This window comes from Thunnus albacares, chromosome 4, assembly GCF_914725855.1.
Source record: "Thunnus albacares chromosome 4, fThuAlb1.1, whole genome shotgun sequence".
Lineage (NCBI taxonomy): Eukaryota > Metazoa > Chordata > Actinopteri > Scombriformes > Scombridae > Thunnus > Thunnus albacares.
Genome location: NC_058109.1, coordinates 28,518,124 through 28,545,225, shown reverse-complemented (window position 1 = coordinate 28,545,225; position 27,102 = coordinate 28,518,124). Strand labels below are relative to the sequence as shown.

The 27,102-nt window shown below is 40.5% G+C and overlaps 3 protein-coding genes across 5 annotated transcripts; 1 reads left to right on the top strand and 2 right to left on the bottom strand.

The window, feature by feature from the left end:
- Positions 1-1,391: 1,391 nt before the first annotated feature.
- si:dkey-202e22.2 (netrin-4) lies at positions 1,392-6,945 on the top strand. 3 transcript variants are annotated; one of them, XM_044349658.1, is made up of 10 exons: positions 1,392-1,610; positions 3,017-3,507; positions 3,602-3,922; positions 4,255-4,381; positions 5,044-5,232; positions 5,503-5,719; positions 5,845-5,972; positions 6,115-6,183; positions 6,286-6,456; positions 6,594-6,945. In XM_044349658.1, exons 2-10 carry the CDS (start codon positions 3,190-3,192, stop codon positions 6,728-6,730), a joined length of 1,677 nt encoding a protein of 558 aa, XP_044205593.1. In that variant the 5' UTR covers positions 1,392-1,610; positions 3,017-3,189; the 3' UTR covers positions 6,731-6,945. The 3 variants fall into 3 exon arrangements, with proteins under 3 accessions (XP_044205593.1, XP_044205592.1, XP_044205591.1); XM_044349657.1 differs by lacking the exon at positions 1,392-1,610 and adding an exon at positions 1,640-1,750; XM_044349656.1 differs by lacking the exon at positions 1,392-1,610 and adding an exon at positions 1,757-2,460.
- Positions 6,946-7,513: 568 nt separating this feature from the next.
- chchd4a (coiled-coil-helix-coiled-coil-helix domain containing 4a) lies at positions 7,514-10,353 on the bottom strand. The gene is made up of 3 exons (XM_044349659.1): positions 10,171-10,353; positions 9,712-9,810; positions 7,514-8,807 (listed from the first exon to the last, which is right to left on the bottom strand). The coding sequence occupies exons 1-3, from the start codon at positions 10,190-10,192 to the stop codon at positions 8,443-8,445; spliced, it is 486 nt and encodes a 161-aa protein (XP_044205594.1). The 5' UTR covers positions 10,193-10,353; the 3' UTR covers positions 7,514-8,442.
- A 1,812-nt stretch (positions 10,354-12,165) lies between these two features.
- On the bottom strand, positions 12,166-17,257 carry LOC122981057 (protein transport protein Sec61 subunit alpha-like 1). Its single transcript, XM_044349563.1, has 12 exons — positions 17,111-17,257; positions 16,171-16,238; positions 16,012-16,077; positions 15,804-15,882; positions 15,434-15,565; positions 15,136-15,245; positions 14,513-14,666; positions 14,254-14,414; positions 13,848-14,045; positions 13,501-13,692; positions 13,330-13,406; positions 12,166-13,219 (listed from the first exon to the last, which is right to left on the bottom strand). Exons 1-12 carry the CDS (start codon positions 17,115-17,117, stop codon positions 13,033-13,035), a joined length of 1,431 nt encoding a protein of 476 aa, XP_044205498.1. The 5' UTR covers positions 17,118-17,257; the 3' UTR covers positions 12,166-13,032.
- Positions 17,258-27,102: the final 9,845 nt, after the last annotated feature.

The window sequence follows — 27,102 nt, the reverse complement described above, 5'->3', positions numbered from 1 at the left end:
AGATACATCCTGAACATTGAGAAAATGTATTCGGTGAAAGGTAGTGGACAAAAAAAAAGGAAAAAAAAGACATTTTTCTCTCAGATAACACGTGTTGGGAACTGAAGTGTGGATTCTGTTGTTATTCCTCTTTAAATGTTTATATGTGTTAGGACTTTATTGGTGGTGGGCTGGGCTGGCATTCCTATATCACTGAAAATTGCCCTTAATTACAGTTTAGTCAATTAAGAATGCAATGTGTTTTGCATTTGAAGCTAAAATGAGCCACCAAACATAGTTTACTTGCACTTGAATTGGCTGCTCTTAAGAATGTTTTATGGCTCACTTTTCCAGCCTGCTGCCAACTTTGACCTCAAACCTCAGTGACTTACATTTACTGAAGGCAAATAGCCTACAATTTCGACAACATCTGTTATATTAAGACGGTTATAAATCAGTCACATACAACTTTCTCTACACAGGTCCTCCCTTACTGCAACTTGTGAGAAAACCTAATTTCTGTGGGACCCACAAGTCAGAACTGACTCCAAATCAGCCAGAAACAATGTCTGTATGCCACTAACAGTACCAGATAACAGCTAATCCCTCATAAATGGCATTACTCTAATCTCCCAGAAAGCTATTCTTAGCGTATACTGCACCACTGGAGTGAGATGACAGGAGAAACTGTGAGATGCATGAATATGTGGGGGACCCTGCAGAGTTTTATTATATAGAGGCCTGCCAGACACTGACTGGTGTTACGGGAGAAGAGGGAAAAAGAGATGAAAGGAAACACCAGCAAGAGGCCAACAAAGACGAATGTCCAGCAGATAGAGATGGAGTGATATATGACGTGAGAGAATGTGGAAAAGGGAATAAAAACTTTTGCAGCATGGTACGTTTAATATCAACACAGATGGACAAAATTCTGACTAAGTGACCACTGCTGGCTGGCTCTAAAACAACATCACATCATATTTTCTGTCAGCACACACACATCACCCTCATCTCTGGCCCATATGCCTCTCTTTAAATTCTGTTTTTGCTCTCCACTCTGGGGAAAAGCAAACAGCGAGTCTGTAAACAATCTGTGTGACGTTAAAGACATTTATAGAAACCAATCCAATTCTGTGCATCTACTCCAATTTTCTGAGCCCCCTGTATTTTCAGTTGAGCCATAAAACTGGAGAGACATGGTGTTTATTCTTCAAATTCAGAGAGTGTGTGTGCCAGGGAGGGAAAATACATCAAGCTCAGCATAGGTTTCCTGACATGTGTGTGATTAAAAGAACTTAAAAAGAAGGGCTGTCATGTATCAGACCATGTGTTTATTGTCCAGTGGTATAATGAAGAATGGCAGAGTAATCTCTCCAGTCAGGCAGACAGATGGGAGAAAGGCCTTTTTCTTGTCCAAGTCATTTGCATGAAACTCCAGGCTGTCAGATTCTTTTGGTGCCACAATGCGCCATCAAGCTGCAAATAACTGCACTCAGGACTATTTTTGTCTCCCTTCTCAGATTTCTTCCTACTAGACTTCAAAGAGACCTGTAACTTGGAATTACTGCAGCTAAAAAAACAGGAGGACAGAAGCAGATAAACTAATTTCCTTGTTCTATTACGAGGCCCAGGTTAGTGGTTAGTGGAGGGATCTGGTTTAGTTGGTATGCGCTGCGCGGCTGGTTCACATTAACCGTGTTGACGAGCTAGTGCAAGTCACAAGTCTGTACTCAACTGCGCACGATATTTCGCCGAATCCCAGTGGATGAAGGTCGGTCAGAGTGGGGGGAAAAACACACCGCCTCAATCCAGAGTAGTTTTGGTTTAGTGTTTCTCCTCTTCTCTCTCAGTCGTTGTTGCAGTACAGCGTCCTCAAAGTGTGTGTATGTGTGTGGGCGGGGGGGACCGCGGATAAATAGAGCGCACACGGCTCTGCTGTGCGTAAACGGATAGAGCGCTGGACCTGACTGGGACACGGAGCTATCTGGTTGGCTGCGAATTAATGGAAATATTTACATGAATTAATTAGCATAGAAACGGACAGTCTTCTTCTAGCGCAAAATGGATGAAGACAAACATCTTCTATCAAATGGAAATTAGTAACATTTCGTTGTTGAGTCAAATGTGGAGCTTCGGGCTAAAAAGCATCCTTCTCTTGCTGCACCTGAGGCGCACAATCCACTTCTGTCACTAAGGATCCTATAAACATCAGCAGTAGTCCTGCAAGAAATCGGAAAAATACTCCTGGATTCATCCGGACGATTTGCGCATTGCGTAATTGGCAGAGAGATGCGCTTGTCCGTTAGACAGGCTACACATAATGTTGGGCCACATTTCTGCTGGAAGGCGTTTATCGCACCGCGCATGTTGTAAACACAAGAGAAACAAGGATGAGAGCGTCTAGCATGCTTGGGAAAGGTGGACATCAGATGCTTGTGGCGCTCAGTTGGCTATTTTTGTTTGTGACGCGGAGCGGAGCAGGTGAGTTGCGTCATCAGCTCTGAGTCAGTTGCGTCATTGTGGTTAAACTTGCATTCTCCGCTTTCACGTCGTTTTAAGGATATGTTGTGAAGACTATTATGGTGACTGAACTGCTTTAAATTTCCATGACATTGATTAGATGATAATGTCTTACATGGTTCCTCAGTTGCAGAGGACATTTTATCTTCTGGTTTGTGTCTTAAAAGTAAAGATCATACCTGGTGCTGATAAATTTGATAGTGTGGCTGCCATTACAAGTAACCTGAGAGTCTTAATGCTGTCCAGTGGGGGAAAGGGGAGGATTCTGTGTCACATCAGAGCAAACAGCAGGGGCATAATGGTCAGGCAAATTAAATATTCATGGGGAAAAAAATGAAGAGGACCTTGGTTTTGTCCATGATGTCAGTGCTTGTTCTTTTTTTGAAGGCTTTTCTGTCACCAAATATAAAAGCACTGATCTAGAAAAAAGCCCTCATTTTCTTCAAATAATAATTTTTCCTCTTCTGTGAGTCTTATCATAAAACTTTCACTGACTCTCCATCATCCTCTGTGTCAGATTCCAGATGTGTGGACCATGCCTGTAGTCCACCCATAGGGAACCTGGCTGTCGGCAGGACCCTCATCACCCTCTCAGGCTGCTGTGGGAACAGCTCCCTCCACCACATCACTTGCCCCCACCCTCCTGTGACACCCCACCTCTGCCCTGAGGACAGCCACCCACCTGCTCACATGGCCGATGACCCTTTCTTGCATCCAGATACCTGGTGGGCATCAGGTGCAGGTAGCGCCTTGGAGGAGCAGCAGGATGAGATCCGTTTGGACCTGGAAACACAGTTCTATCTGTCTCATGTGGTTTTGGTGTTCAGGTCACCCCGGCCTGCTGCCATGGTTGTTGAACGTTCAGCTGACTTTGGAAAGACCTGGGAAGCTCTCAAGGTCTTTGCACACAACTGCAGCATGGAGTTTGGGTTGACTGATGATTTTAGTCAGCCGGGCTCTTTGTGTACATCCCGTTATACCAGTGCAACACCCTGCAGTGGTGGGGAGGTAGGAGAATACGCAAAAAAATATAACATATTATCATTTAGCTGATCTAAAGTATTTGATTTAGTGCTGATTAGTGCTTTGTTTCTTCTCTCAGGTAATATTACGGACACTAGACCCCAGCAGTGCTATCACAGTGGACCCCTATGGTCCAGAGGCCCTCGCCCGCCTGACCCTCACTAACCTCCGCATCAGACTGCTTAAAGCTCAGACCTGTCCTACACCTCTGAACTCCTCAAAAGAAGCAACAAACACCACAGTCTCAGCTCTGACCTCCACATCCACCACAGAAAGCTCAGCCTCAGCACCTTATGCTATTTATACTTTACTGGCCAGAGGGACATGTCTGTGCCATGGACATGCTGAACATTGTGTACAACACAACAGCAGCCAGGACACAAGACAGGACAGTAACATGGTGAGTGTCTGTTCCTGTGTATGCAGGTGTGTGTCAAAGTGAAAGAACAGGCAGTGATAAAAAAATAAAGAGACTGTGAGAGGAAGTGCATCTGTCAGTTTTCACATCGGCCTGTGTTCTATTACGGTCTTGTAGAACACATGTGTCAGGATGTTAGGTCCAGATGTAAAATGTATTTACTGAAAATCGTTGGTTAAAGGTCTTTAAATTGCTTGATTTATTCCTTACACCACCTGCCTGGATCTATTTTATAGCTGTCTCTAGACAGCAGTTGTCTGTTATATCTGCGAGTGTAGGTGAAGTTACTGAGCAGTGCCAGATGTGTCTTCCAGGTGTCTGGTAGGTGTCTGTGTACTCACCACACAGCAGGGGATCACTGTGAGAAGTGTGCCTCGCTTTACAATGATCGTCCCTGGAGGCCCGCCAATGGCAGCAGCGGGGATCCCAATCCTTGCCAGAGTAAGTGACAACCAACAGGATCACATGACAGACGAGCCAGAGAAGAGATTTGATAGTGAAGAGCAGTGGTTCTCAAAGTTTTTCACGTCAAGGACCCCTTATTTGATCCCTAATTTGTAAACTGACACAAACTAGACCACAGACCCCCATTTGATAAGATTTTTGCATTTAGATGTTTTATTACAGAAAGCGTATGAAACCCATGACCAAAATAGTCACACATTCTGTCATTGTGTTACTTATGGATGAAATTATAGTGAAAATAAATTATTCCCCTTTTTGCTGGGGACCCCCTGAAACCCCCCCAAGGACCCCTAGGGGTCCCCAGACCCCACTATGTGAACCACTGATGTAAAGGGAGCAACAGAGCAGATGTGTGGGTGTCTACTTTGATTTAAATAAAGTTTAAATAAAGCTCCGTATAGTGGAGCTTTAGGGAGAACTAAGTCAACTTGTGTTTAGGTTTCTAGATGAAAAATGCTTTCAAGTACTATTTCGTAATATTGAGCTTTCATGATGCTTCATTTTCAATGTCAGCACAGGCTGAAATGTATTTTGACTACAGTATATCCACAAGTAGGCTATAGACTCATCCTGGTATCCTCACTTTGTCTCTCTCATCTCTTCCATTGCTATGACATCACACAACTCTGTGACATCAGAGTGCGAGTGCCACGGTCACGCAGATAGTTGTCACTTCTCCCAGCGGGCATGGCTTTCCTCCGGTGGCACCAGCGGTGGTGTTTGTGACGACTGCAGGCACAACACTGTGGGGCGCAGGTGCCAGCGATGTCGCCATGGCTACCACCGTCACCCATCCTTACCTCTCAGTTCCCCCCACGCCTGCACACGTAAGAGACAAAGCACAGGGTCGTCACTCATTCAGATGTGATGTTTTTCATCCGATCAGAAAAGCAAAATAAGGGACTTTTAATGATTGATTTGATCTAAAGGGAATTAATTCAAAGTAACACACGTTTGTGAATGAAATGAATGAGAAACATATGTTCTTATAGCTCCATCTGCCTGCATGTTTGTAATTTATAACTTGGCAGTAAAAGAAGAGCAAAACTAAAGGTTTCAACAGCATACAGAACTGTGTCTGTGTCTCTGGTTCTCAGGCTGCTGGTGTGATCCACAGGGCTCTTTGCCTCCTCGTCCTGGAGAGGAGGGACCCTGGTGCCACCCTCGGAGTGGGCAGTGCAACTGTAAATCTGGTGTAGGGGGCACAACCTGCAGTCACTGCCTGCCTGGACACTGGGGCTTCGGAGTGGAGGGTTGCAAACCCTGTGTCTGCCCTCACAGCTGTGATCCAACCACTGGGCAGTGTGTGGACAGGTTAGCCTATGTATGCTTAGTCCATGGTCATTACGCAATACCTAGGAAGCTAAAATTTAATTTGATGGGGTTAATTGTTAACAACAACAACCTTGACTTGATGGTTTTCAATTGCGCCTTTGCAGCTACTCAAATAATCAGGTGTTCAATGTGCCCATCGGTGGAAAAATCCCTGATCTGGATCACATGTTCACAACTGAAGAAGACGTGCAGTGGTCAAAAGAGCTCGCAGTCTCTGCTCTGCATTATACAGGTGGGTGTTACAACTTTCTTTGAAGTAATGCTGTGTTGATGTTCATCTGCATGGCAAGGCTTAAAATGGTTTCATACAGTGTAATTGAGACCAAAAATGTGACTACAAGTAAATCAGAGCATATCCCAATGTCTATACACAGGAAAGTGCAGCTGTAAGGAGAAAAAGCTGAGAAGTATGTCTGACCTCTGTAAGACCAAACATGACTATGGTAAGCAATTCTCACTGTTATCAATCTTTATTTTGACTGATGCTTTAAAAAATCATCTCAGGTTATGCTAACTGTGGATTGATCTGTCTGTGTGGCCCACAGTGATCAAGGCCAGTGTGCTGTCTGCTCATGACAAAGGCAGCCATGCAGAAGTGCAGGTCAAAGTGCACAAGGTCCTGCGATCAGGCCAGGTGGCACTGTACTTGGGGACAATCAGTATCTATCCTCTGTCCTGGACCAGCCGCGGCTGCACCTGTCCAATCCTAAACCCCGGTAGGAATAGTAACTATTTGTACTTGCACATGATGTTTAAGTTGACTGATTAATGACACACTTTTGAAAATATCAAGCTCAAAACAACAGATTTCTTATTATATCAAATCAATTTACAATATCTTTCCCCCCCCCAGGTATGGAGTACCTGCTAGCAGGCCCAGAAGAGGCTGGGACAGGTCGTTTGCTGGTCACCATGCAGAGCGTGGTGGTTCCCTGGACACCCCGACTGGGTCTACTTATATCAGAGGGCCTCAGAAATGGATGTCCATGATCCATATGGTCCAAAAAGGCAGGGACACACTTTCAGGGGAGGATTTCACAAGGAAATGTATGAGTCAGTAAACAATTCAGAAAAGGGACTGAAAATCACTGGACAACATGCTGTGTCATCAAGAGGGAAACTATCAGAGAGATAAACTCATGACCACTCTAAAAATTTTGCACACAATGTGTGGGTGTATGACAAGAAATAAAGACTGAAATGAATGTTTGGCTGGTCACATTTAATCATCTACAAGTTGGTAAAATACCTGTATTGAAATTCCAATCCAAGTGCTTTTGTATTAGCAAAGAGCAAAATACAGAAGATGAAGTTGGTCATATATCATTAATATGTTCAGTACAAAGTCTGGACACACTTTCTCATAAGTGAATGGGAAAGTGTCCAAACTTTTGACTGGTACTGTATACCAGAAAAACCTTTAGCTCTTAATGATTTATAACTTTTCTTATAAATAATAATTAGTACATTTTATAAAGCTAAACCTTTATCATTTGGATACAGTAAAGTGCTATGAAACCCTAACCATAATAATATACAAGCAGTATGCGATAAGTGAAGGCTGTGAATATGATAGTGCTGTTCTGTCTTGATACACACAGTCAAGTATCCATAACATGACATACACAGTATGTCTGCCTTGTTTCCTCAATTAGTAAATCTGGAAGTACAAGCTTACATAAAACTTTTCAGATTCACCATGTGCAAACAGAAAATCATTGACATAAGAGGGTGTTGTGCTTTGCCTTTAGAAGGACAAAAAGAAAATGGAAGTTTAAATTGTTCCACAATCATTTTAATCTGAACATGTTTGAGAATTATCATCAAGTCCTTTAAGGCCTGTATGACATTAAATGGTGACTGTAGCATCCAACTGGAGACTCTAAACAGTGCTGAGACAAAGACAAGGACATTTATGCAGAGATAGTTAAACTGGACAAACCACTTTGGTCGAGGCCAGATACAGTGTCAAAAAAAATGAATTGCGTTGTTCATACGGCAGCAGATATAGACGGAAACCCTGTGAACACACGCTATTACAAGAATCTGTGTGAATATCAAATGTAATGTCCAATGCACATAAACTGTAACAGTGCTAAATTAGCCTCGTTTCCTCACCAGTTACCTGTCTTTTGGTCCCTCAAGAGAAGGAAAGCAAAGGGAACTGTTCAAGAATGAAAACTGTCTTGAGTCAAGGCAAATTCCTATGAAAAGCAGAACAACATTGCTCAAATCAAAAAAATCTAATGATTGCTGTTTTAATTATCAATAATAACCGATAATTAAGTGATAAGAGTATATCCTGACCGGTCACATTAAAAACAACAACACACATCATAGGTCAATACACAACTCTTCTGATTGGAAACGTGACAGCACACAGCAAATTAATTTTCTATTGCATATAAAGTCTTTCAACTAACGTCCCTGCAGCAAATAACTTGGCCTGCCGTCATTAAATCATATATTTCTTTGCAAATAAAGCAGCGTATACTTTAGTACATATGCTACGTTTCTCTGCATTCACAAAGTCCTTCTCTGATGGCCTGTAAATACTCCCCGTGAGTGTCACAGCTGTGTCAGTCAAAGCCTTCTCTGTTGGCTTAAACCCGAGAAGAGACAATGGGCCAGTGGAGAGTCATTTATGCTGGGCAGTGCTTGCAAACAGAGAACAAGAGCCTGTGGACGAAGACTGATTGACTTTAGCTGGCAGACTGGTTGTCTGTAGGTGAGGTGTTATCAGATGAGACGGTTGAAGCGGCTGGATTAGAGTCAGTTTCTGGGGATAAGGCAGAGCCCTCAGTTGGGGCGGCAGAGTCTGCGCCAGCGTTGGACTCTGCCTGGGTGGAGCTTTCTTTATCTTCCTCCTGAGGATAGAGCTCAGGGTACCTCTGCATACACTCTTGCATGTTACGGAAGTTGTCGATGCACTCGGAGCCCTTCACCTCTTCTTTACTATAGTGGAAGCAGGAAAAGGCCTCCTTGAACTGAGAGCCACACGGGCCGCTGGCCATGCCGCCCAGGCACGGGCAGTTCCAGTTGATGTCTCCATTAGGCAGGATCAGACCTAAAGAAACAGGAGGCCAGACAACTTATTACCTTCATAAGTTAAGGGGGCAGTTTTCAATTTTACACATGAAGATCAGTTAAGACATCAGTACTGTGAGAACAGTTGTTGCCTGATGAAATAGGATACTGTGTTTACAGGTTACTGCAGATTCTTTTCTCAGTTGTTTTGTATATAAAATGTCAGAAAACAACAAAAACTGCCCGTTCCAATAACTCGAAGTGATGCCTTCAAATGTTTTGTCTGATCAGCAGGCCAAAACCCCAAAAATATTCAGTTTACTGTCATGTATGACACCAAAAATCATCAAAACCTCACATTTAAGAATCTGCAAAAAGCAAAGGCAATTTTCCTTAAAAATTAGTAAAATGATTATTCGATAATCAGAATAGTTGCCAATTACTTAATCAAGTCCCCAAACTTCACAGAAACGCAATACTAAACTGCTGACAGCCTTAAAGGATGTCTGTCAGTCAGGTCCAGCAGTTCTCCATGGGCTAGATCAGTGGTTCCCAACCTTTGTGGCTTGTAACCCCTTAAAATAAAGCAAAGTTTACCCGGGACCCCATGTCACATGTTGCATTGTCAACAGTTAAGTTACCCATCATTGTTTTGATTCATCAGTTAATCGTTTTTTCTACAAAATGTCAGAAAATAGTGAAAATATCTGTTAAAGGTCCCCACAGTCCAAGGTTACATCTTCAGATGTCTAGCCCAAACCCAAAGATATTCACTTTATCATCATGTTATTATCATTCAATTTATGTCTAAAATATGTTTTTTTTTCTGTATCCTATCCTGTCCTATTATCTCGCGACCCCTTTGTTTAATCCAGCGACCACTTGTGGGGGTCCCGAACCCCAAGTTGGGAACCACTAGGCTCGGTGACTAGTTTACTAATAACCTTGCTCCTCATAAGGATCGTTGGGATCATCTGCAATCAGCTCCGCGTTGCTGGGTGTCTCATGGTCTTCTTTGGTCACGAAGATAATGCGATCTTTACCTTTAATCAGAAAAAAACACAGAAAAACAGGATCACTGTCAAACTTGAGGTAGGATGATTCTTCCATTTCTACAACAAACACGTTATTACTGTGCTGTTTGGTTCACAGTGACCCCTGAGGAAGCACTGACAGCTCTCCCGATTAGTGACTTGCATGTCAAATGACTGCAGTAATCAGTATATTAAACTACTACTGTGGCTGAAACTAATATAAACCTACAGTCTTACTATTGCTGGAGGATTAGCTCACCTGTTAGCTCCCCGGCTGTAAGTTAACGCTGTTTCTACGAAGTTAGCCTAGCATGTGGCTCGCTCGATGACATTGTCAATTAAAATGAATGAAAATAAGATAAAAATTACCCTCTTGCCTGCAGTACGACATGTCTGCCGGTGTTTGCGTCAGTCGAGCCTCGTCCTCTGTGGTGAAAGATGACCAGTCTGAGAGAAATTACTCAACAACTGCATAGATTTCATTTGATAAAGCGACCCGGCGTCCGATAGCCCCGTCTGACCTGTCCACATGTGGGCGCACAGTGATGACGTCAACTCTTCGTTTAAAATAATTAAAAATTTATAGTTAATGTTTCACGTTTTGCTGATGTAGATGCTATATGTGCTTCTTGTAAAAAAAACAAAAACAAAAAAAACCCAACAACAACCACTCACTCATCTTTTTTCAAATTGTAACTTTGTTGCCAAATGTTTGTCAGTTTTAGTCTCTTCTATCATAAACATCATTTTAAACTTTGTTAAAGATGTTATAATATAATTTGAATGTAAAGATACTAAAACTGATTTTTACTGTTAGTGTGATGATTATAATCGCTAAGTTTTTTTTTTTATTCACACATGTCGTTTTACAAAGAACTTACGGTTATTTTCTCTGGTCCTTCGTGATTTCATATTTTTTGAACTCTCTAAAATGCCTTCGAAACAAATTTTATGTGCAATCTATTATTATTATTAGAATTTTGAATACATATAGAATTGCCTTTGTTTATTTATTTTTTAATATATCATTATATTGTACTATTATCATTATTATTTAATAAATTATTGTCCTTTTCAGTCTATTTTGTACTGTTACAAGACTTGATTACAGTTTCATTAACATGAACATTTGGACTATGTTATGACAAATAAAGTTTAAATTAAAAGATATATTATTTATAATTAAAGACTTTTTTAAAGAATAAATTATACGTTTTATACAATAAATTAAAACTTAAACTATATAACTAAATTATATTTTTATAACCACGTATAACAGCCTTGAAGTAATTTGATATTAAGGGACTGGATTTAATCCATTAATAAATCTTGTTAATCTCACAGTGAAAAACATAAAAAGCTGAGAGAATGAAAAATGATTTGGGGGCGAATTAAAAATGTAAATTGAGATCTTTGAATGTATTGTTGCTTGCCACCCAATTAAATACCCAGTAATGCACTACCTCATATTGTCTGATGATTGTTTGTCTTTCAGATCACATATTCAGTCATAGGTAACTGGACTGTTCAGTCTTGAAGGCATTGTAGAAAGGTTGCTGGTGATAATGGTTTACTAGGTAACTGATAGTTGCTGTGAATTGATCAATATAGCTTTAGATAATCAGTTACCCTCTATGGACTTATGGTTAGTGTTAGTTAATAACTGAGGCAGATGTGACACATTTGAAGTATGTTACACAATATCACACTTACAAGAGAGTTCACTTCATAATGTCTTCCATTGTTAAAATGACTGACTTTTAGAAATATTAAATTGAACTTATGAGCAAAGTCTCCCCTTATACTACTTATAGTATATATAGTATATAGTATACTCTTTTACAGTTGTGTGCAGCATGTTCAGCTTTAACTCATACTGTATGATTAAAGCTCATACAGTGCCCTCTAGTGGCAGGTAGCTGATTCATACACAGCACAGCAACCAGGAAAAAACACAGCAGAGCAGAGCTTAAACCACAAATCTGTTAACACATCCACAGTTGGTTTCATGGTTTAAACTTCTCCTAAATGTAACAGTTAATGACAAAGCATCCACTCTGTTGCACCAGTCCACTGTTAGTCTACGGACTGAGATCACCTTTGCTTTAGATGCTTTTGAGAAACCGGGCCTTGACAGGTTGATAATATCAAAGCTTGTTGCTGTGAATGTTTTGCAGTCTTTCTGCTCTTTAGAGTCAAAAACCTTTATCAAGCTTAGAGTATAAATAACCTGCATTAGAACCATTTTGTTGATATGAGACTACAACACATCCATTATCACAGTTGACGGTAAAATAGATGTCTTCACAGGACATGCCAGGACAAAGCATTGCAAGACAACATAAATGACACAATTTCCAAGTGTGTTGGAAAAAAAAAATCCTGTTTTTTAATAACATAATTATGTCTGTTACATAAAGTAAAAACCTAAATGAAACCCCTTTTCGTCCCTATCAAACCCACCCTCATGCCGACCACCTCGGCAGTTTTGTGCAGCAATTCAGTCTGGGAATAAAAGAGCATGACGACACAGACAAACACTTTAGGACCCAGAGACATAGGACAAACTCTGCCCTACATAAGACCAAAGTGAATATAAACACAGTCCATCATTTAAAATATCAAAATAAAGATAAATGAAAACCCACCAACAGCTTGTCGGAGATTACCAGAGGTCTTACCAGGAGTACAAGCATATTTTATTTATACTTTCCACATCCTACTGTAGGCCACTAGAAATCTCTCGCATGATCTCTACCTGTGATGAACATGACATGGCTTTCTTTCAACTCCCCCAAAATGTCCAGGCACAGTGCTTTCAGTTCAAAATAACACGTTGCTGTCTTAGTGTTTCTTGAACATGCTGCAGTGAGAAACACCTGAGGTAAGTCAAAGACAGCACCTCTCACACCTAAGTGCATTTAGGCATTCTTCAGCTGATAAGACAGTCAGTGGGGACTTAGGCAGCCTGCAGAGAGATGGGTAATAGCTATAGGAATAAAAGGACTGAAGAGACACAATACTATGCTCAACCCTGGAAGTAACCAAAACAGTTTTCTCTGCATTGACATGCAAAAGAGATATGGTGGAAAACAAAGGTGGCAGAGCAAAATTACCTATCCCAGCTGCAAAATGTACTGATTGTGCGGATTGCAAAAAAATGCAAAACATAACAAGATTTATGAAAGGTGGATGCTCTGTGTCTGACGTGTGTCGCAAGGTTGGCATTTTCTAGAAGAGCAGTGCTCCCATGCTGCCCACTTCGCTCTGCTCCTTCACGAAGATCTCAAAGTACTGGTAGATGATGGTCACAGCCAAGAGGATTCCCGTACCCGAACCAATGGCTCCCAGGAAGTCAGCCATGACAGACAGCCCTCCTATACAGAGGCCACCAAAGGCAGCAGCTGTGGGGATGTACCTGCAAATAGTATAGAAATAATCAATAAATATTCTGTAAAACGTTTTTTTTATGCTACGAGTAGCCAACATCAAAAAACTTGGGAGTTGTTCTCCAAGGTTGCTTTGTACCTGTTGAGCTCATGCACCATAGAGGTCTCTCTGTGTCCCCTCATTACCATCTGCTGTTCCTTCAGCTGCTTCGCCACCTGAGACACACAGGGCAATATATGTAAGTAGACAATTTACTATGGGACTCTGACAACAGAGAAGTTGTTCACACATGCGCAAACAAAGACATACATCTTTGGCAGAGGATCCTGAGACTTCAATCCAGGTCTTGGAGAAGAAGGCACATGAGCCGAGCATGAAGACGATGTAGATAACGGCGTGAACTGGGTCATCCAGGACAGAACCAAATGACTCTGGAGGAGAAAGGTAGTAGCAGAGACCACCCACTGGGTATGCCCGAGCTGGTCCACCGCTTGAGGTGTCCTGAACAAAAAGATTTTGTTAGTGAGATAAAGTTTGTTTTACTTGAGTGCAAGTGAGACAGAACCTGATTGGACCCCCTCTTTTATTTACAGTCTCCTACTCTTGTTTCAATGAGACTTGATGTGTTTGAGACAAAGCACCCATTATATACTTACAGACCAGGTTCCCAGGAGGTTGACCAGGAAGTTGCCGCTGAAACGTGTTGAGAGCATCTGGGAAATGACGTAGAGATTGGAGACCAGGGCAGACTGAAGGATGATGGGGATGTTGGAGGTGTAGAACAGTTTGATGGGGTAGGTGTTGTATTGACCACGGTAGCGTGCTGACTTGATGGGCAGATCCACCCTGAAGCCCTGGTAAAGTAACAAAGTTCATGAGTGTTTAATAGCAGACCATCTACTGTATTTTTTAAGACAGCAAAATATTACTGAGAACATCTACGTTGTCTTTCTACAACGTAGAGCTGGTGTGCATTCCAAATACTTTGATCAAATTACTTCACTGCAATAAAAACAGCAGTGGAGTCACTGCGACTGCATTCAGTTGGTGTTGCCAGCTCACCTGGAAGTATATGACGACTGCAAACACAAAGACGGTGGCAATGAGGTTCATGAGGTTGGGAAGGTTCTGTCTGTAGAAGGCTTCTCGCAGGGCGCGCACCTTGTCTGTGCGGGTGGCCAGCAGATGAAAGAGAGCAATGATAGCTCCCTCAAACTCAGTACCTGAAGAAACCACAAGAATCACAGGGTCACTTGTTGCAAAAAAAAACAGATGGAGCGTTAACATCGCTTCAAAATGTATTCAATGGCAGTGCCCTCACCTCTGCCAGTGTTGACGGTGGTGGGGCTGAAGGCCTTCCAGACGATAGTCTCACAGATGTTGGTTGCAATGAAGAGAGAGATACCAGAGCCCAGACCATAGCCCTTCTGGAGCAGCTCGTCCAGCAGCAAGACAATCAGACCTGCAACAAAAAGCTGGAGAAAACAGACAGGAGGTTTAAATGAGCCGATTCAGGTGGACAACTAGCTTTCCACATATGTACACCAAACATTATGACATGCTTAGCCAATTTAAAATGCTTCTAACATTTGATTTACATTTATTATGGTGTCACAATCTACAGTGACCTTCTGACGTCTTTTCACCTGATCTCAATTTGTCTGCTTGTAACAAAAAATGTGACAAAGACAAAAAATTAAAACATTGCACAAGGCAGCAACCATGATATATATTGAACTAATTCTATACATGCAACACCTTTAAAACCAGATCGAGGACATACTACTGGAAAGACTGTAAATTGACTGACAGAATTGTGTTTTACTGAAATGTTTCTTTACCAGTCAGGGCAGAAGAGCCAAAGCACTAATTTAAGAAAAAATTTCCTGATGCAAATATTTCAAAAGCTTAGGCTAAAGAGCAGCTGTTGAAGTTTTTATTAACCTGGATGATGATGAGCAAGCATATCCCAGCACCCATCTCTGAGGGGTCTCCATACATGCCAGTCATAACATATACAATGGCCTGTCCAATGGTGATGATCATTCCAAACACTGCAAAAAGACAGAAAAAAAAGATTTGCAATTGGCAATCTTTTAAGGAAAGCTGCTGCGCAGGGGATGTATCTGCCAAATGAACAGTGTTGTGACTGTGCAATCTTCAAAGTAGAAGAAATCTTCAAGGCTTTGAAAGCTACGCGTCAGTTTTAAAAATAGCAAATGTAGTGAATAATAAGACCTACACTTCTGAGCTCCATTGAAGAGAGCTCTGTCTTTGGGAGTGTCTCCCACCTCAATGATCTTGGCACCAGCTAGCAACTGCATGATCAGGCCTGAGGTGACAATGGGTGAGATACCCAGCTCCATCAGAGTACCTGGAGAACAAAGTGGACAGCATTCATGTCACAGTCAGTTACTACAACAACAACAGCAAAAACAATGCAGGGTCTACGACTGTTGACCTTTGACTTATCACATGTGATAATGTGATTATGTCACACCTGATAACAACCCTGGAATGAGATTATTTCTATTTGCTAGTGCTGCACAAGGCATGAAATAACTCTGTGATTAAGGGTGTGATAGCTCATTTAACATGTTCAACTCAAGCACCTCTGTTGGAAGCCAGGATTACTCTCATCCAGTAGAAGGGATCTGCTGAATCTGATGACATGATACCAAAGAGTGGGATCTGTATGAAGAAAAATTTTTTTTACAACAGTGTTACAACATAAATGCTGAAGATATTACAACAAAGATCAGATGACATATGATTATTTCATAGATTTGCCATAATGGGTTCTCATCAACAGGTACTAACCTGGCAGCAGACCAGAAAGATGAACAGTGTGATGGCAGTCCATAGTACTTTTTCCCTAAACTGAATCTGTGAGGATTAGAAAAAAGAGAAAATGTTATTTATATCTATCTAGATGTACATGCACAGTGGATCCACAATGCAGATCTGTGTGTAACATACCTTTCTCTCTGGTTTCTGAATTTCTGGCAGGACCGCACAGAACGGCTTGATGACCTCCAAAAATTTAACTGCAGAAAAGAGATGAGCAGGTTAAAAACACCAAAGTAAAATCGTTTTTACTCTCCATAGTACTCCCTGCAGTATGCAAAACTATCTGAGAAATCTTGAGTTTTCGGTTATCTTAGATGCTACGTCATCACTAACCATCAGCTAAACAGCTGCCAGCAAAGCTAAACATGGCAGTCTGGTCAACTGTGCTGTAAAAAGAAGGGCATTTTCCCAGATATTACTGTATACATGAATATATATACTTGAACCGGACTGACAACAGCTCACACCCTATGTATTACTGTTAAATCATTTGCGGTTGCGGGATGTTTTGTCTCTGTGTTGATCAGCTCTGTCAATCACTGAAATTGACTTTGACAGCAAGTGATTCAACATATGCCACTGAATTCTCTTCAGGTACCCGACTAGTCAATTTGACATTGCAAAATCTATCAAAGCATTAACTTAAAAAGCGAGAACAAACCAAATAAAAGCTGTCTTCACGTTTAAGATGAGCAGTTCTTGCAGCTATCTAACGTTAGCGTGTTGCTAACTAGCATTCAATCAGAAAACGAGTGAACGATCATTTCAAAACAGGAAGCTTTCACGCCTCGTTAAAAACAAAAACACATGCATGAGACGTTGGAAATCCCCTTTGACGTAAAAAACGAATTCAGTAATATTCGTTAATCCCAGCGAGACTGAATTTGACTAAAAACTTCAAATTAGCTCCCGTTATAGGCTAGCTCAACTTGCCACCTAACCGACCCAAGGTTAGCTGATTAGCTTGCTAACGAGAAGCGCTTCATGTCCAGTTTTGCTCCGTAGATTAAAAGCACAGCTAGTGATTTAGTCCCTCGACACGTGTATACAAATGAAGACTCTCACGTACTCCCCATGGTGTCCTTAGGCTGACTGCTGCCGTGTTACTGGTACCAGTTTGACTGCTCAGTGGAGTCAGTGTGGCTCCATACAGCCGCTCCGTGAGGAAAGAGAGAGCAGCAAAGACACGTCACCAGACAGGCTGCTAACACACGTCACTTCTCTCTCTCACTCACACACACACACACGCACACACACACACACGCACACACACACACACACACACACGCACACACACACACACACACACACACACACACACACACACACACACACACACACACACACACCTTACTGAAGGTGACACAAAGAACCTGTCAACTCAGAAAATGCCTAATTTCAGAGGTTAATATTTGTAATTGAACGTCTGTAACACAGAGCTCTCCCATCCTGCAGAGGGCGCCCTATTCCAGAGCAGTACACACTCCTGCATGTTTGACCCCTCACCCTGAGACGAATATCTACGAGCTATGGATCCTGGATGCACTGATGGATCAATACTCTCTTGAGACATCTATGGATCAATACTATGTATCCATGATCAGTATCTAAAGCAGGGTCAAATGCTGGATGAAGGTAACTGAGAAGTGTTCTTTTGAAGTCTGAAAATCCTGCAAGAGATAGATGATTCAAACTCTGCCTTAAAATTTTCTGCCTTTTACTTGACTGAATTAGATGTCGTTAATGATAATTAACACATACATTTTTGAGTGTCATGCATGTATTAAAAACAATTATCTAGGGCATTAGAATAAAACTGCAAGACTGACATCATCAACAACACTAAAAAAAGTCAATAGTATTCCTCAGACCTCTGCAGACATTAAATTCACATTTGTAGAACTTTTAAAAGATTTGTTACAAAATAAATAAGCTTGTGAAAGACCAACAAAACTAATAAACTGGTAAACAATGCAACTGAGTCTAAGCTGAACTTTTTTTTTTAATGAAGTAGATTTTATATTCAAACTTGTGCATCACTAACAGAGCTATAGGAACACAGTGCTTTGTTAAAATACACATTATAACACTCATAACAAAGCGCACAAATATTCAAACATGACAACTTTTAAAAACTGTGAGGCGTATGTGTTTTGCAGTTAATGAATGAAACCAAAGCCTCTTGTAAACAAGTTTGAAATGAACAGAATTCCCTGCTTGTGTAACAATAATTTAACACTGTGATGATTTGAAATGGGTTGATAAAAGTACTAATGGTAGAAGACGTTCAAATAAAAGCTTTGACTAAACAAATACTCGGTTCAGTCATCTTGTATCATTTTGACAAACAGCAGCACTAAAACTCAGACTTCCTGAATAAGCTCTTCAGATCTTAAGTGAACTTTTCTGACATTAAAAAATCAAACAGATTTTAACACTCTCTGTTAAAAATTCACACAACTCCAGCTCTCATGATGATCTCAGCAGCTGCTGTTTTTTTTTTTAAAGTACTCCCTCAGTCAAAAGCACACATCTAATTTCTCAGTCAGATAAATTGTACATTAACTCAGGTATTGTAAATCACACCTGTTAATCTCAGTCTGAGAGAGTTAGAGACAATGACAACTAACAAATATCACATATATTTGGTTTCCTCAGTAACGATTATCTGTCTGTCTATATGTAACTGTGGGGGCAGCAGGAGCATAAACACATATCAGTCTTTATTGGCTGATATTGTAGAATACTGCAGCTAAAAAACAAACTGATGGATGACTGATTCACTCATTGTTCTTGGATTGTTTGTAAATAACGGTGAATATGCTGCTACCATGTCACTGGTTAGCAGGGTTGCATGACAGAGGTATAGTGGTGATTACCAAGAATTGGGTATGCTAGTAAGAATAGTTGCACACCTGCAGACAAACCACTCATCAAACCCACACCGTCTCACTTCAACTACAGAACACAGGATGTACGTGTCATTTTGACTGTACTGTTAAAGAGCTTTGATGCTTCCATTTCCTGTTTATTTGACTGAAACTGTTTGACTTTTTCTTTCTTTTTCAAACAAGTCCCAGGGTTGCACACATGTTGTCGCTCACAAATTAAGTAATGATTATTTTCACTTGGAATCAGTCCATAGAAACACTTTGGCTGCTGCACAACACCAGCATGAAAAAAATATTTTACTGTAAAAAATCTTTATAGGATTATTATTATCACCACTAGGGCTCAGTGTTGTTCAAGTGGTGATGTGAGGCCATCTTCTGTGTGTGTGTGTGTGTGTGATCATGGATCACATAATGTTAAGTGGAATTCTTTCAGATGAAAACAAAGAAAAGCAAATTAGATTCAAATGGTGCCAATTCAGTGAAGAGAGGCTAAAACAAGGTGTTTGTGTATAGTGAGCAGATTTAATCGCTCTGCGTAGCGGTTGTCAGATGCTGGGTCAGTGATTGTGGTATCGAGTGACGCTGAGCACCTTTGGTTGCACAGCACTGGTGGCACAATTAACCACTGACCCATGATGATAATGAAACAACAACAGCAGCACAATAATGATTAGAGTTCTCTGCCATCTGTAGTTTTGATCACTCTCAAGTCCCTGAACCTATACTGTCATCTATCAGTAGATACGTTTTTCAGCAGAAAACACACAAACATGCAGAGGTAGAGGAGGATGGTTGAGAGCCTGCTCATCTGCCCTCAGATAAAGAGATATTTGTTCATGTAGTTACATAATGAACACAGAGCTGTGAGGACAAGCAAATACCACACAGGCCCCCTCCAGTCTCTGCTTCTCCACACATTTTGAATAGCCTGTTTATTCAAGATCTAGAGTACAATTTTTCTTGTCAGTCATAAAGAAATTGTTGTAAACTCTGGCTCTGATATACTAAACAGAAGTTATAATTACTGTGTGGAAATTTGTGTCTGGATGAATCACATTCATGTATTGATTTACATTTTTATTGAGATAGTAAGTTTTTGAATCTGCAGTGCTTGAACGATCTCAAAAAGATAATATTCCAGCATGCACAATCAGTCCCGGTGGCAATACACAAACAAATATTTATTATTTCTTTAGACGTAAGAAAAATCCAAATGCAAATGAAACATGAATGCGGAACCACTTTTTTGATATCTTAGTCATCATTCCCCTCACCTACACTACCTGTAGAGGACATTGTGTCTGTCTGCAACCTTTAATTACGTAAACACACCCGTGTTTCAGTCTAAGCTCAATACATGGAACCTTGAACCATGGAAATAGACCTGGACCGCAGTATTTACATTCTCATTTGCATGGGGACTAACAAAGACACATTATGCCTCAGGCTCAGGTGGTGTGCTCTCAAAAAGAAAAACCCATTGTGGATTACCTATTCTGTCTGTGCCCCGAAAAATCAGCATTTCCTTTATATAAGCCCTTTATATAAAATGTTATCATACTTATTTTATTTCTTTAGCTAACTCTGAAATATCCTATTATTTTTCCTGTGAAATACTGACAGAAAACCTTCCTATCATCCTGATATATGATCACAGTCTTACAGATGAGATTAATCACTGTTCATATTTGTTGATTTTTTTAATGCCAAAAGACAACAATTTATGAGAAGGTAATTATTAAGTGATTTTACTGCAGTACAATGTTATGAAACTCTGAGCAAAAGAACATTGGTACTGTTCATCACTTTACAGTAAGTGTGTGTGTGTGTGTGTTATTCTGTGAAGGTGACCTGATTGGAGCAAGGTTCCCTGATCCATTATAATTAAATCAAGTGATAATTCTTTGTTTTTGACTAAAAGAAAATGTAATGTGTAATTTACACTTTGCATGACGAACGAAACTCTGAGAATGTCTTCAAAATGTCTGAAAAACTGTTTTATTAATTTAATTTTAACTACAGGGCTAAAATACAACGGTAGGAACCTTGTTATACGGAAGCTTTTTAGCCGCACTTAAAACTTGGCTTTCAGGACGGCAATGTCGGTCAGTCCACTGCTCTAGTCTAGACTGAAATATCCCAAGAACTCTTGGATGGATTACTGTGAAACTTTGTACAGACAGTCATGGTGCTCATTGGATGAATCCCAATGACTTTTGTGATCCTCTGACTTTTCATCTCGTGCCACCAGCAGGTCAAACTTTACACTTATCCAGTGATAGCTCCACAGATGAGTTTTCACACAATTTGGTACTGTCAGTTATGTCTCCTAATGACTTTGGGGATCTCCTGACTTTTCCTCTAGTGCCACCAATGACAACAATTGGGTGGGTTGACTTTAAATTTAGTACACATTCATGTCCCCCTTAGGATGAATTGCAGTGGTGATCCTTTAACTTCACCCAGTACCATCATCAGATCAAAATTAGATTTTGTACAATATATTGGTTTATGACCAAATACCTGCAAATCTACTGATAGTCATTAACCTCAGCTGTACTTTGTGTTAAGTTCTAATTAGCTAATGTTGGCATGCTATCATGCTAAACTAAGATGGTGAACATGGTAAACATGAGACATAGAAGTACCCCAACACTGCTGTCTTGTTCCCAGTTCTTCTTTATTTCTACGTGGACATGGGAACAAGACAGCAATGTGCTGGTACTTTTTCGTTCTTTTGTGCAGATTATTGTTACCTAGCACCTGCAACATTGATTGAACATGGTCAACGTTACACCTGCTTAGAACCAGCATATTAGTGTTGCTAGCTGAAAAGTACAGCAGAGCTGCTAGCGTGACTGTAGACTCTTAGTCTTGTTATCCCATGTTCAGGCCATCTCTTAACTATATATGAATAGTAAATAATAGGGAAACCTCAGTTTGAAAGACATTGTTGAAATATAGTTTAACTGAGCTTAGTAAGGCCACTAGCAGATGAATGTGAGACTGAAATTGTGATTAAAGATGAAATTAAACTGAATAAGACTCCTTTCTTACCATTGTTAGTGGCTGAAAGTATTTATATGACTACTGTGAGTCTTAATGAGTTCTTACTCTATGAAAACCAGCAACAAGCCATCTTTAATCACAAGCTCTATTTCTAGAAATAAGATCCTTGAAGCAGAAACAAACTCAACTGACGTTTTAACCTCTAGCTACCGCATCTGTCCACATACTGCTGCTGTCATGAAATACATCACAAAACATCGTACTCCACCAAATGTGTTCTCACCTCATTTTCATAAAAAAAGCACCATACTGATCTTCACCTACACAAACTACACACATATGCCTCCACATAGTAATGTGCAGAGTGACACAGACATGCAGTCTGCCCGAGTTGTGGGAAGCTGATATGTGAACTGGAATGCACAGTGATGTTAGGACACGGCTAGTCAGCTAACTTGCGTCTGTTCCAGATGAGTCAGACTTTTTCCCACTTATTTTTAGAGATGAGTGAATGTAAACAGTGAAGTGCTCCTGCGGGTGTGGAGGCATGCATGTACGAGTTTTAGTCAGTCAGTCAGTGGGCAGTTTTATCCGCAGATAATGGATGGCCAATGCAATAAAATGGCAAGGGTTGTGAATAGAAGCTTGAAAACACAAGAAATTAAACAAAAGGCTCAATGAGTCACGTCAGCAGCACTTCATCAGTTTCCGTCTGAGAATTACAAATCTTCGTGCTTCATCCAATCACATGCTTATCTTTGTTGTTTTTGTTTAACTCTGATAAGGTGCCATTCAGTGAGAAACTTATGTACTGTATGTATGCACAGATTTACTTATAGATGTGTGTGTGTGTTTGTGTTTTAAAACTCCCAGATAATCACGTCACATTCCTGTCCATCAGAGCTCTCAGGGTTACATCTGTCCTGAGCTGTTTGCCAGCTGGGAACGCTCATTAACACACATTATACACTCACATAAGTGCTGCATATGTATATGAAAGCGTTATGTAAACCTGCCACTGAAGATAGAGTCTTGTCCATGAGAAATAGAGAGATAGAGATAAATTGTAATCCTCAGTTGTAAATGTATAATACATTTGTTATAACACCAGGTCTTACCACTTATTATCAAAGTGATCCACAATGGTTTTATGTATTCGCAATATTTATCTGTTTTTCAACTCAAAGGCCAAACTGCTGTAATCCCCAACTAATCCAATCGAGGGCTGGCAGTGTAACGCGAGCCAGAGTAACACCCAGGGACTGATTTGATAGGGCAGGAAGTCCTTCCTTCATTTGACCTTCATGGGCGAGCTTGAATAAAGAGTGTGTTTAGTGTTAATCTCTGCCTCTGATAGTTCATTATAGTAATTAAGAGGTCAGCGTAAATGAGTTTGACAGACTGGACCGGTGTGGGTACAACAGGAGCCTCAGGCCGGCTCGAGGCCCAGCGCCTGGCGGACAGTGTCACTGGCACCGTTATGTAACGCTCTAATTACGTCTTGGCTTGTTTTCTCTCTATCGCTCAGGGGCTGGACGAGAAGTCAGAGCCTCCATGCGCTGATGTCGTCATCCGACGTTTTCATAAGTAGTCGTTTTATTTCCGTTTAGTGGTCGAAACCTACTAGACCTGGATCCTGTTTTTATTGACGTGGTTGGGCAGCAGAAAGTAGGGATTTTATGAATTGAATGATTTAGATGGGAATGGAGTTAGTGCATGATTTGATCTTCCAGTGATAAATAATCATTGGTTCCTGTTATGTCATGTTGTAATATTTGCTCAGATTATTCAGTAAATCGTTCTTAGAATCATCGTAAGTCTCTTATCATTCTTCTTTATGTAATGTTTTGTCTTAACATGAGATTAAAGTTTATAATTAATTCATGTGAAGTGTGGCAGATTGGCCTGATTGGAAACATGTCAGTGGTTGTTTAATCAGGGCAGCAAATGAGAGCTGAACTTAAAAATACAACCTTTGAAAAATGAATACATGCGATGTCTATTCCTACTGTATTTGTGTGGAAATGGAAGAAAACTCGATTTCCCTTAATAGTGGGCCTTTAAGTGATGTCTGAGAGCTCAGGAAATGACTTTGAGCTGAGGATGAAGTGATAAAATTCAGTGACAATTCAATTCCAAATTTCTTTGTAAAATAAAAAAACATCATTTGTGCAACAGACAAACAAGACAAGTAGAATAAATCACAGTCCCATTGGACGTTTCCACATTTCACTGTACAAAATTGAATTAAAGTCAATTTGATCAACAGAAAAAGACCCTTTAATGTCAAAACCAGATCTCACTTTTATATAATGTAATTACTTTTTTTTTTAAATCAATTTGTCGACATCTGTTTTTACTTTGACATTAAAAAGTTTTCTTTTTAATGTCAAAGTGTGTCAACAATGTGAAAAATGCCACATCAAATCTTCTTTGATTAAATATTGTCAGACTTTTTATTGCCTCTGTACATCAAACCAGACACACAGAGAACAGCTGTGACAGGGAGTAACCAAGCCAGCAGTATTCACACACAGCTGTCACTCAAAGGCATTGTTATGGATTTATCTGCAGCATACATTCCCGCTGTGTCTCTGTCTTCTCATCACACCATCTTTAAAATGAAGCGCAGCTGCCTAATCGCCTCCAAACTGACCTGAAAAACTTCACAGGCTGAACTCTAATCAAATCATATAAGGATTTAAGATTAATCCCCACAACCATCATCATCGTTTATCACAGGAGTTTTCTTTTTTTTTTTCTCGACATAATCTTCACAAGCGAGAGAGAGAGAGAGAGTAGAAAGGCATTTCATTCACTCTGTCTGTCGTCTCTCCCTCATTACATTATTGACCCGTTTATGTAACTGCCTGTGCAGAGCTCATCGTGCGAGCTTAATTTAACACCTGTCAAAACAGTCTTGGCCATATTCCTGATTTGTGCAGCTCTCACTTTCTATCTTTATGTTGAGGTGAATCTTCTATAGAGCTGCAATGATTGGTTGATGAATTGAAATTTACCAGAAATTTTCTGGTTCCAGCTTCTCAAATGTGAAGATTTGCTGCTTTTCTTTGTTATATATGAAAGTGAATTGAATATCTTTGGGGTTTGGACTGTTGGTTGGACAAAACACACACATTTGAATCTCCCTGAGCTGTGGGAAATCATAATGATCGCTAAATTTAAATTCATTTTACAACCTCATTTTTATTTTCATATTCCACTGATCAATTTGTCATTCATTCACTCTATTCAATAAACATATATTTTAATCAAATTCCAGTTGTTTAAAGTGGAAGCAGTAGGTTTGGTGTCTTTTGGTCAAATTAAGCCAAATTTAAATCGTATGCAGCTGGATTATCTGTAAGATATTCAGATAAGGTTTTTAAGAACATTTACAGTATGTTTGCATGAAAATGTTACACACAGACTGATTTGTGCTTCCTCCTAAATATAGATGGAAACAGATAAGCACAAGCATACCTTGGCCACAACGCTCTGACTGATTTCAACCCCCCACTCTGCTGTCACAGCCTGAGGCAGCAGCGTCCACTGCATGCTTGTACGCTAAATTGTATGACAGACAATGGAGCAATTCTCAGACGGCAGTGAAAGGACGCAGTGAGTCATGGTGCTGGAGATCACATATAGGAGTCACTGGACAGTTAGTCTGCAGACCACATGGATCAGTTTGGTTGTGTTCACCAATTTCATTTCTGAACCGTTGTTGTTGACGTGTGTATGAGCGTATAACCATATGTGGGCGAGTTTATGCAAGTGGAATTAAGCTTAAGTTATGTAGCATCTGTTAGGATTACATGCAATCATTCACAGGGTGAGAAAATTAAAAATAGATGCAAGGATTTACATTTGATATGAGACACACACACACACACACACACACACACACACACACACACACACACACACACACACACACAGTTGCACAGACACACACAAACTCACAGACACACACAACCAAAAATGCAAACACAGATGCAAAAATAGAAAGCTTTGCAGTGTTTTTTCACTGATGTTAGTGTGTCATGTCATATCTCTCTATTTGAGAGAGTCGAGGACAAGTCCTATAAACATCAAATAGCCAAAAGGAAAGTGGAGGTGTGGAGGAGAAACACACATTTGCACAGGACAGAGCTGTGGAAAAGTTAGCTGCCCAGTTCTTCATGTTTTTCAATAATCCTCAGTTTGTTGCAAATTTTAAGTGGCCTGCTGAGAGATAAATAAATTAGTTGATGGTGAAAATAAAGACGAGTGAGCATACAATAAAATTTATGTTGTATCATGAGCACCATGATTATCTTTATTAACGTTGATGTACTGCTGGTAAGGTCAAGGTGCCCGTATTTAACATGAAAGCCAGTGATCAACTAAGTTGACCAATGAATGAACACAGTAGTGACAGAAAGTATATTAATATTTTGATGAACAGGGGTGTGACTCTAGTGGCCCAAAAATCTACGGCACTATTTCATTCCTGGCAAAAGCTGCTGTTGCCATAGTGATTTTAACCGTTGTTATGCAACTGTTCTACTTGCAGCGGCAACCTTCACAAAGCAATGGGCTACGAGGACGCACATGCTCACATGTCACACAGTGGTGTATCCAGGCACTGTGGTATAGCTTAACAGTGAATCTATGGATGTGGTGTGATACACATATGCATAAACACACACACACACACATGATATGATGACATATTTGGATCATTGTGATGGTTAAAAGAAGCCCAATGACCTGGAGGCTGTTACACAACATCGGCTACCATTCCCCGCCCCCCTTCTCTTCCCAGTAGAGTGTAGATGGAAGAGCTTATCTTCTCCGTCTCACCATCCTCTCATCTATCAATCCCCCCCCCCCCCTCCTACCCTGTGATCACAAAGCACAGAAACATCACACGCATGTCCCGCTACAGGACTGACAGCAGCTCTAATGCTGACCTCTGACAGTCTATTAAACATGGCAAACACTGGAGTCTGAAAGTGGTGTTTAAATGTATACTCATAAACGCCCCCTAACCCTGCCTTGACCTAGACTCTTAAAGATTAAAGTGTCTGTCTGCTGGGTCAAGCCTTTTACAGTACTGGGTTACAGTAAAGGGTTTGACCTTCTAGTCCAAGGCCGCCATATGACTACAGAA

Coding starts and splice junctions, on each gene's coding strand:
- chchd4a (XM_044349659.1), bottom strand. CDS start 10,192: ATGTCGTACTGCAGGCAAGAGG. Junction 9,811..10,170: donor GTCGTACTGCAGGCAAGAGG/GTAATTTTTATC, acceptor TTCTGATTAAAG/GTAAAGATCGCATTATCTTC. Junction 8,808..9,711: donor CGATCCTTATGAGGAGCAAG/GTTATTAGTAAA, acceptor CTGTTTCTTTAG/GTCTGATCCTGCCTAATGGA.
- LOC122981057 (XM_044349563.1), bottom strand. Junction 16,078..16,170: donor TTCAGAAACCAGAGAGAAAG/GTATGTTACACA, acceptor TAATCCTCACAG/ATTCAGTTTAGGGAAAAAGT. Junction 13,693..13,847: donor ACCTCCTGGGAACCTGGTCT/GTAAGTATATAA, acceptor CTTTTTGTTCAG/GACACCTCAAGCGGTGGACC.
- si:dkey-202e22.2 (XM_044349656.1), top strand. CDS start 2,370: ATGAGAGCGTCTAGCATGCTTGGGAAAGGTGGACATCAGATGCTTGTG. Junction 4,382..5,043: donor GGATCCCAATCCTTGCCAGA/GTAAGTGACAAC, acceptor CTGTGACATCAG/AGTGCGAGTGCCACGGTCAC. Junction 5,973..6,114: donor CTCTGCTCTGCATTATACAG/GTGGGTGTTACA, acceptor GTCTATACACAG/GAAAGTGCAGCTGTAAGGAG.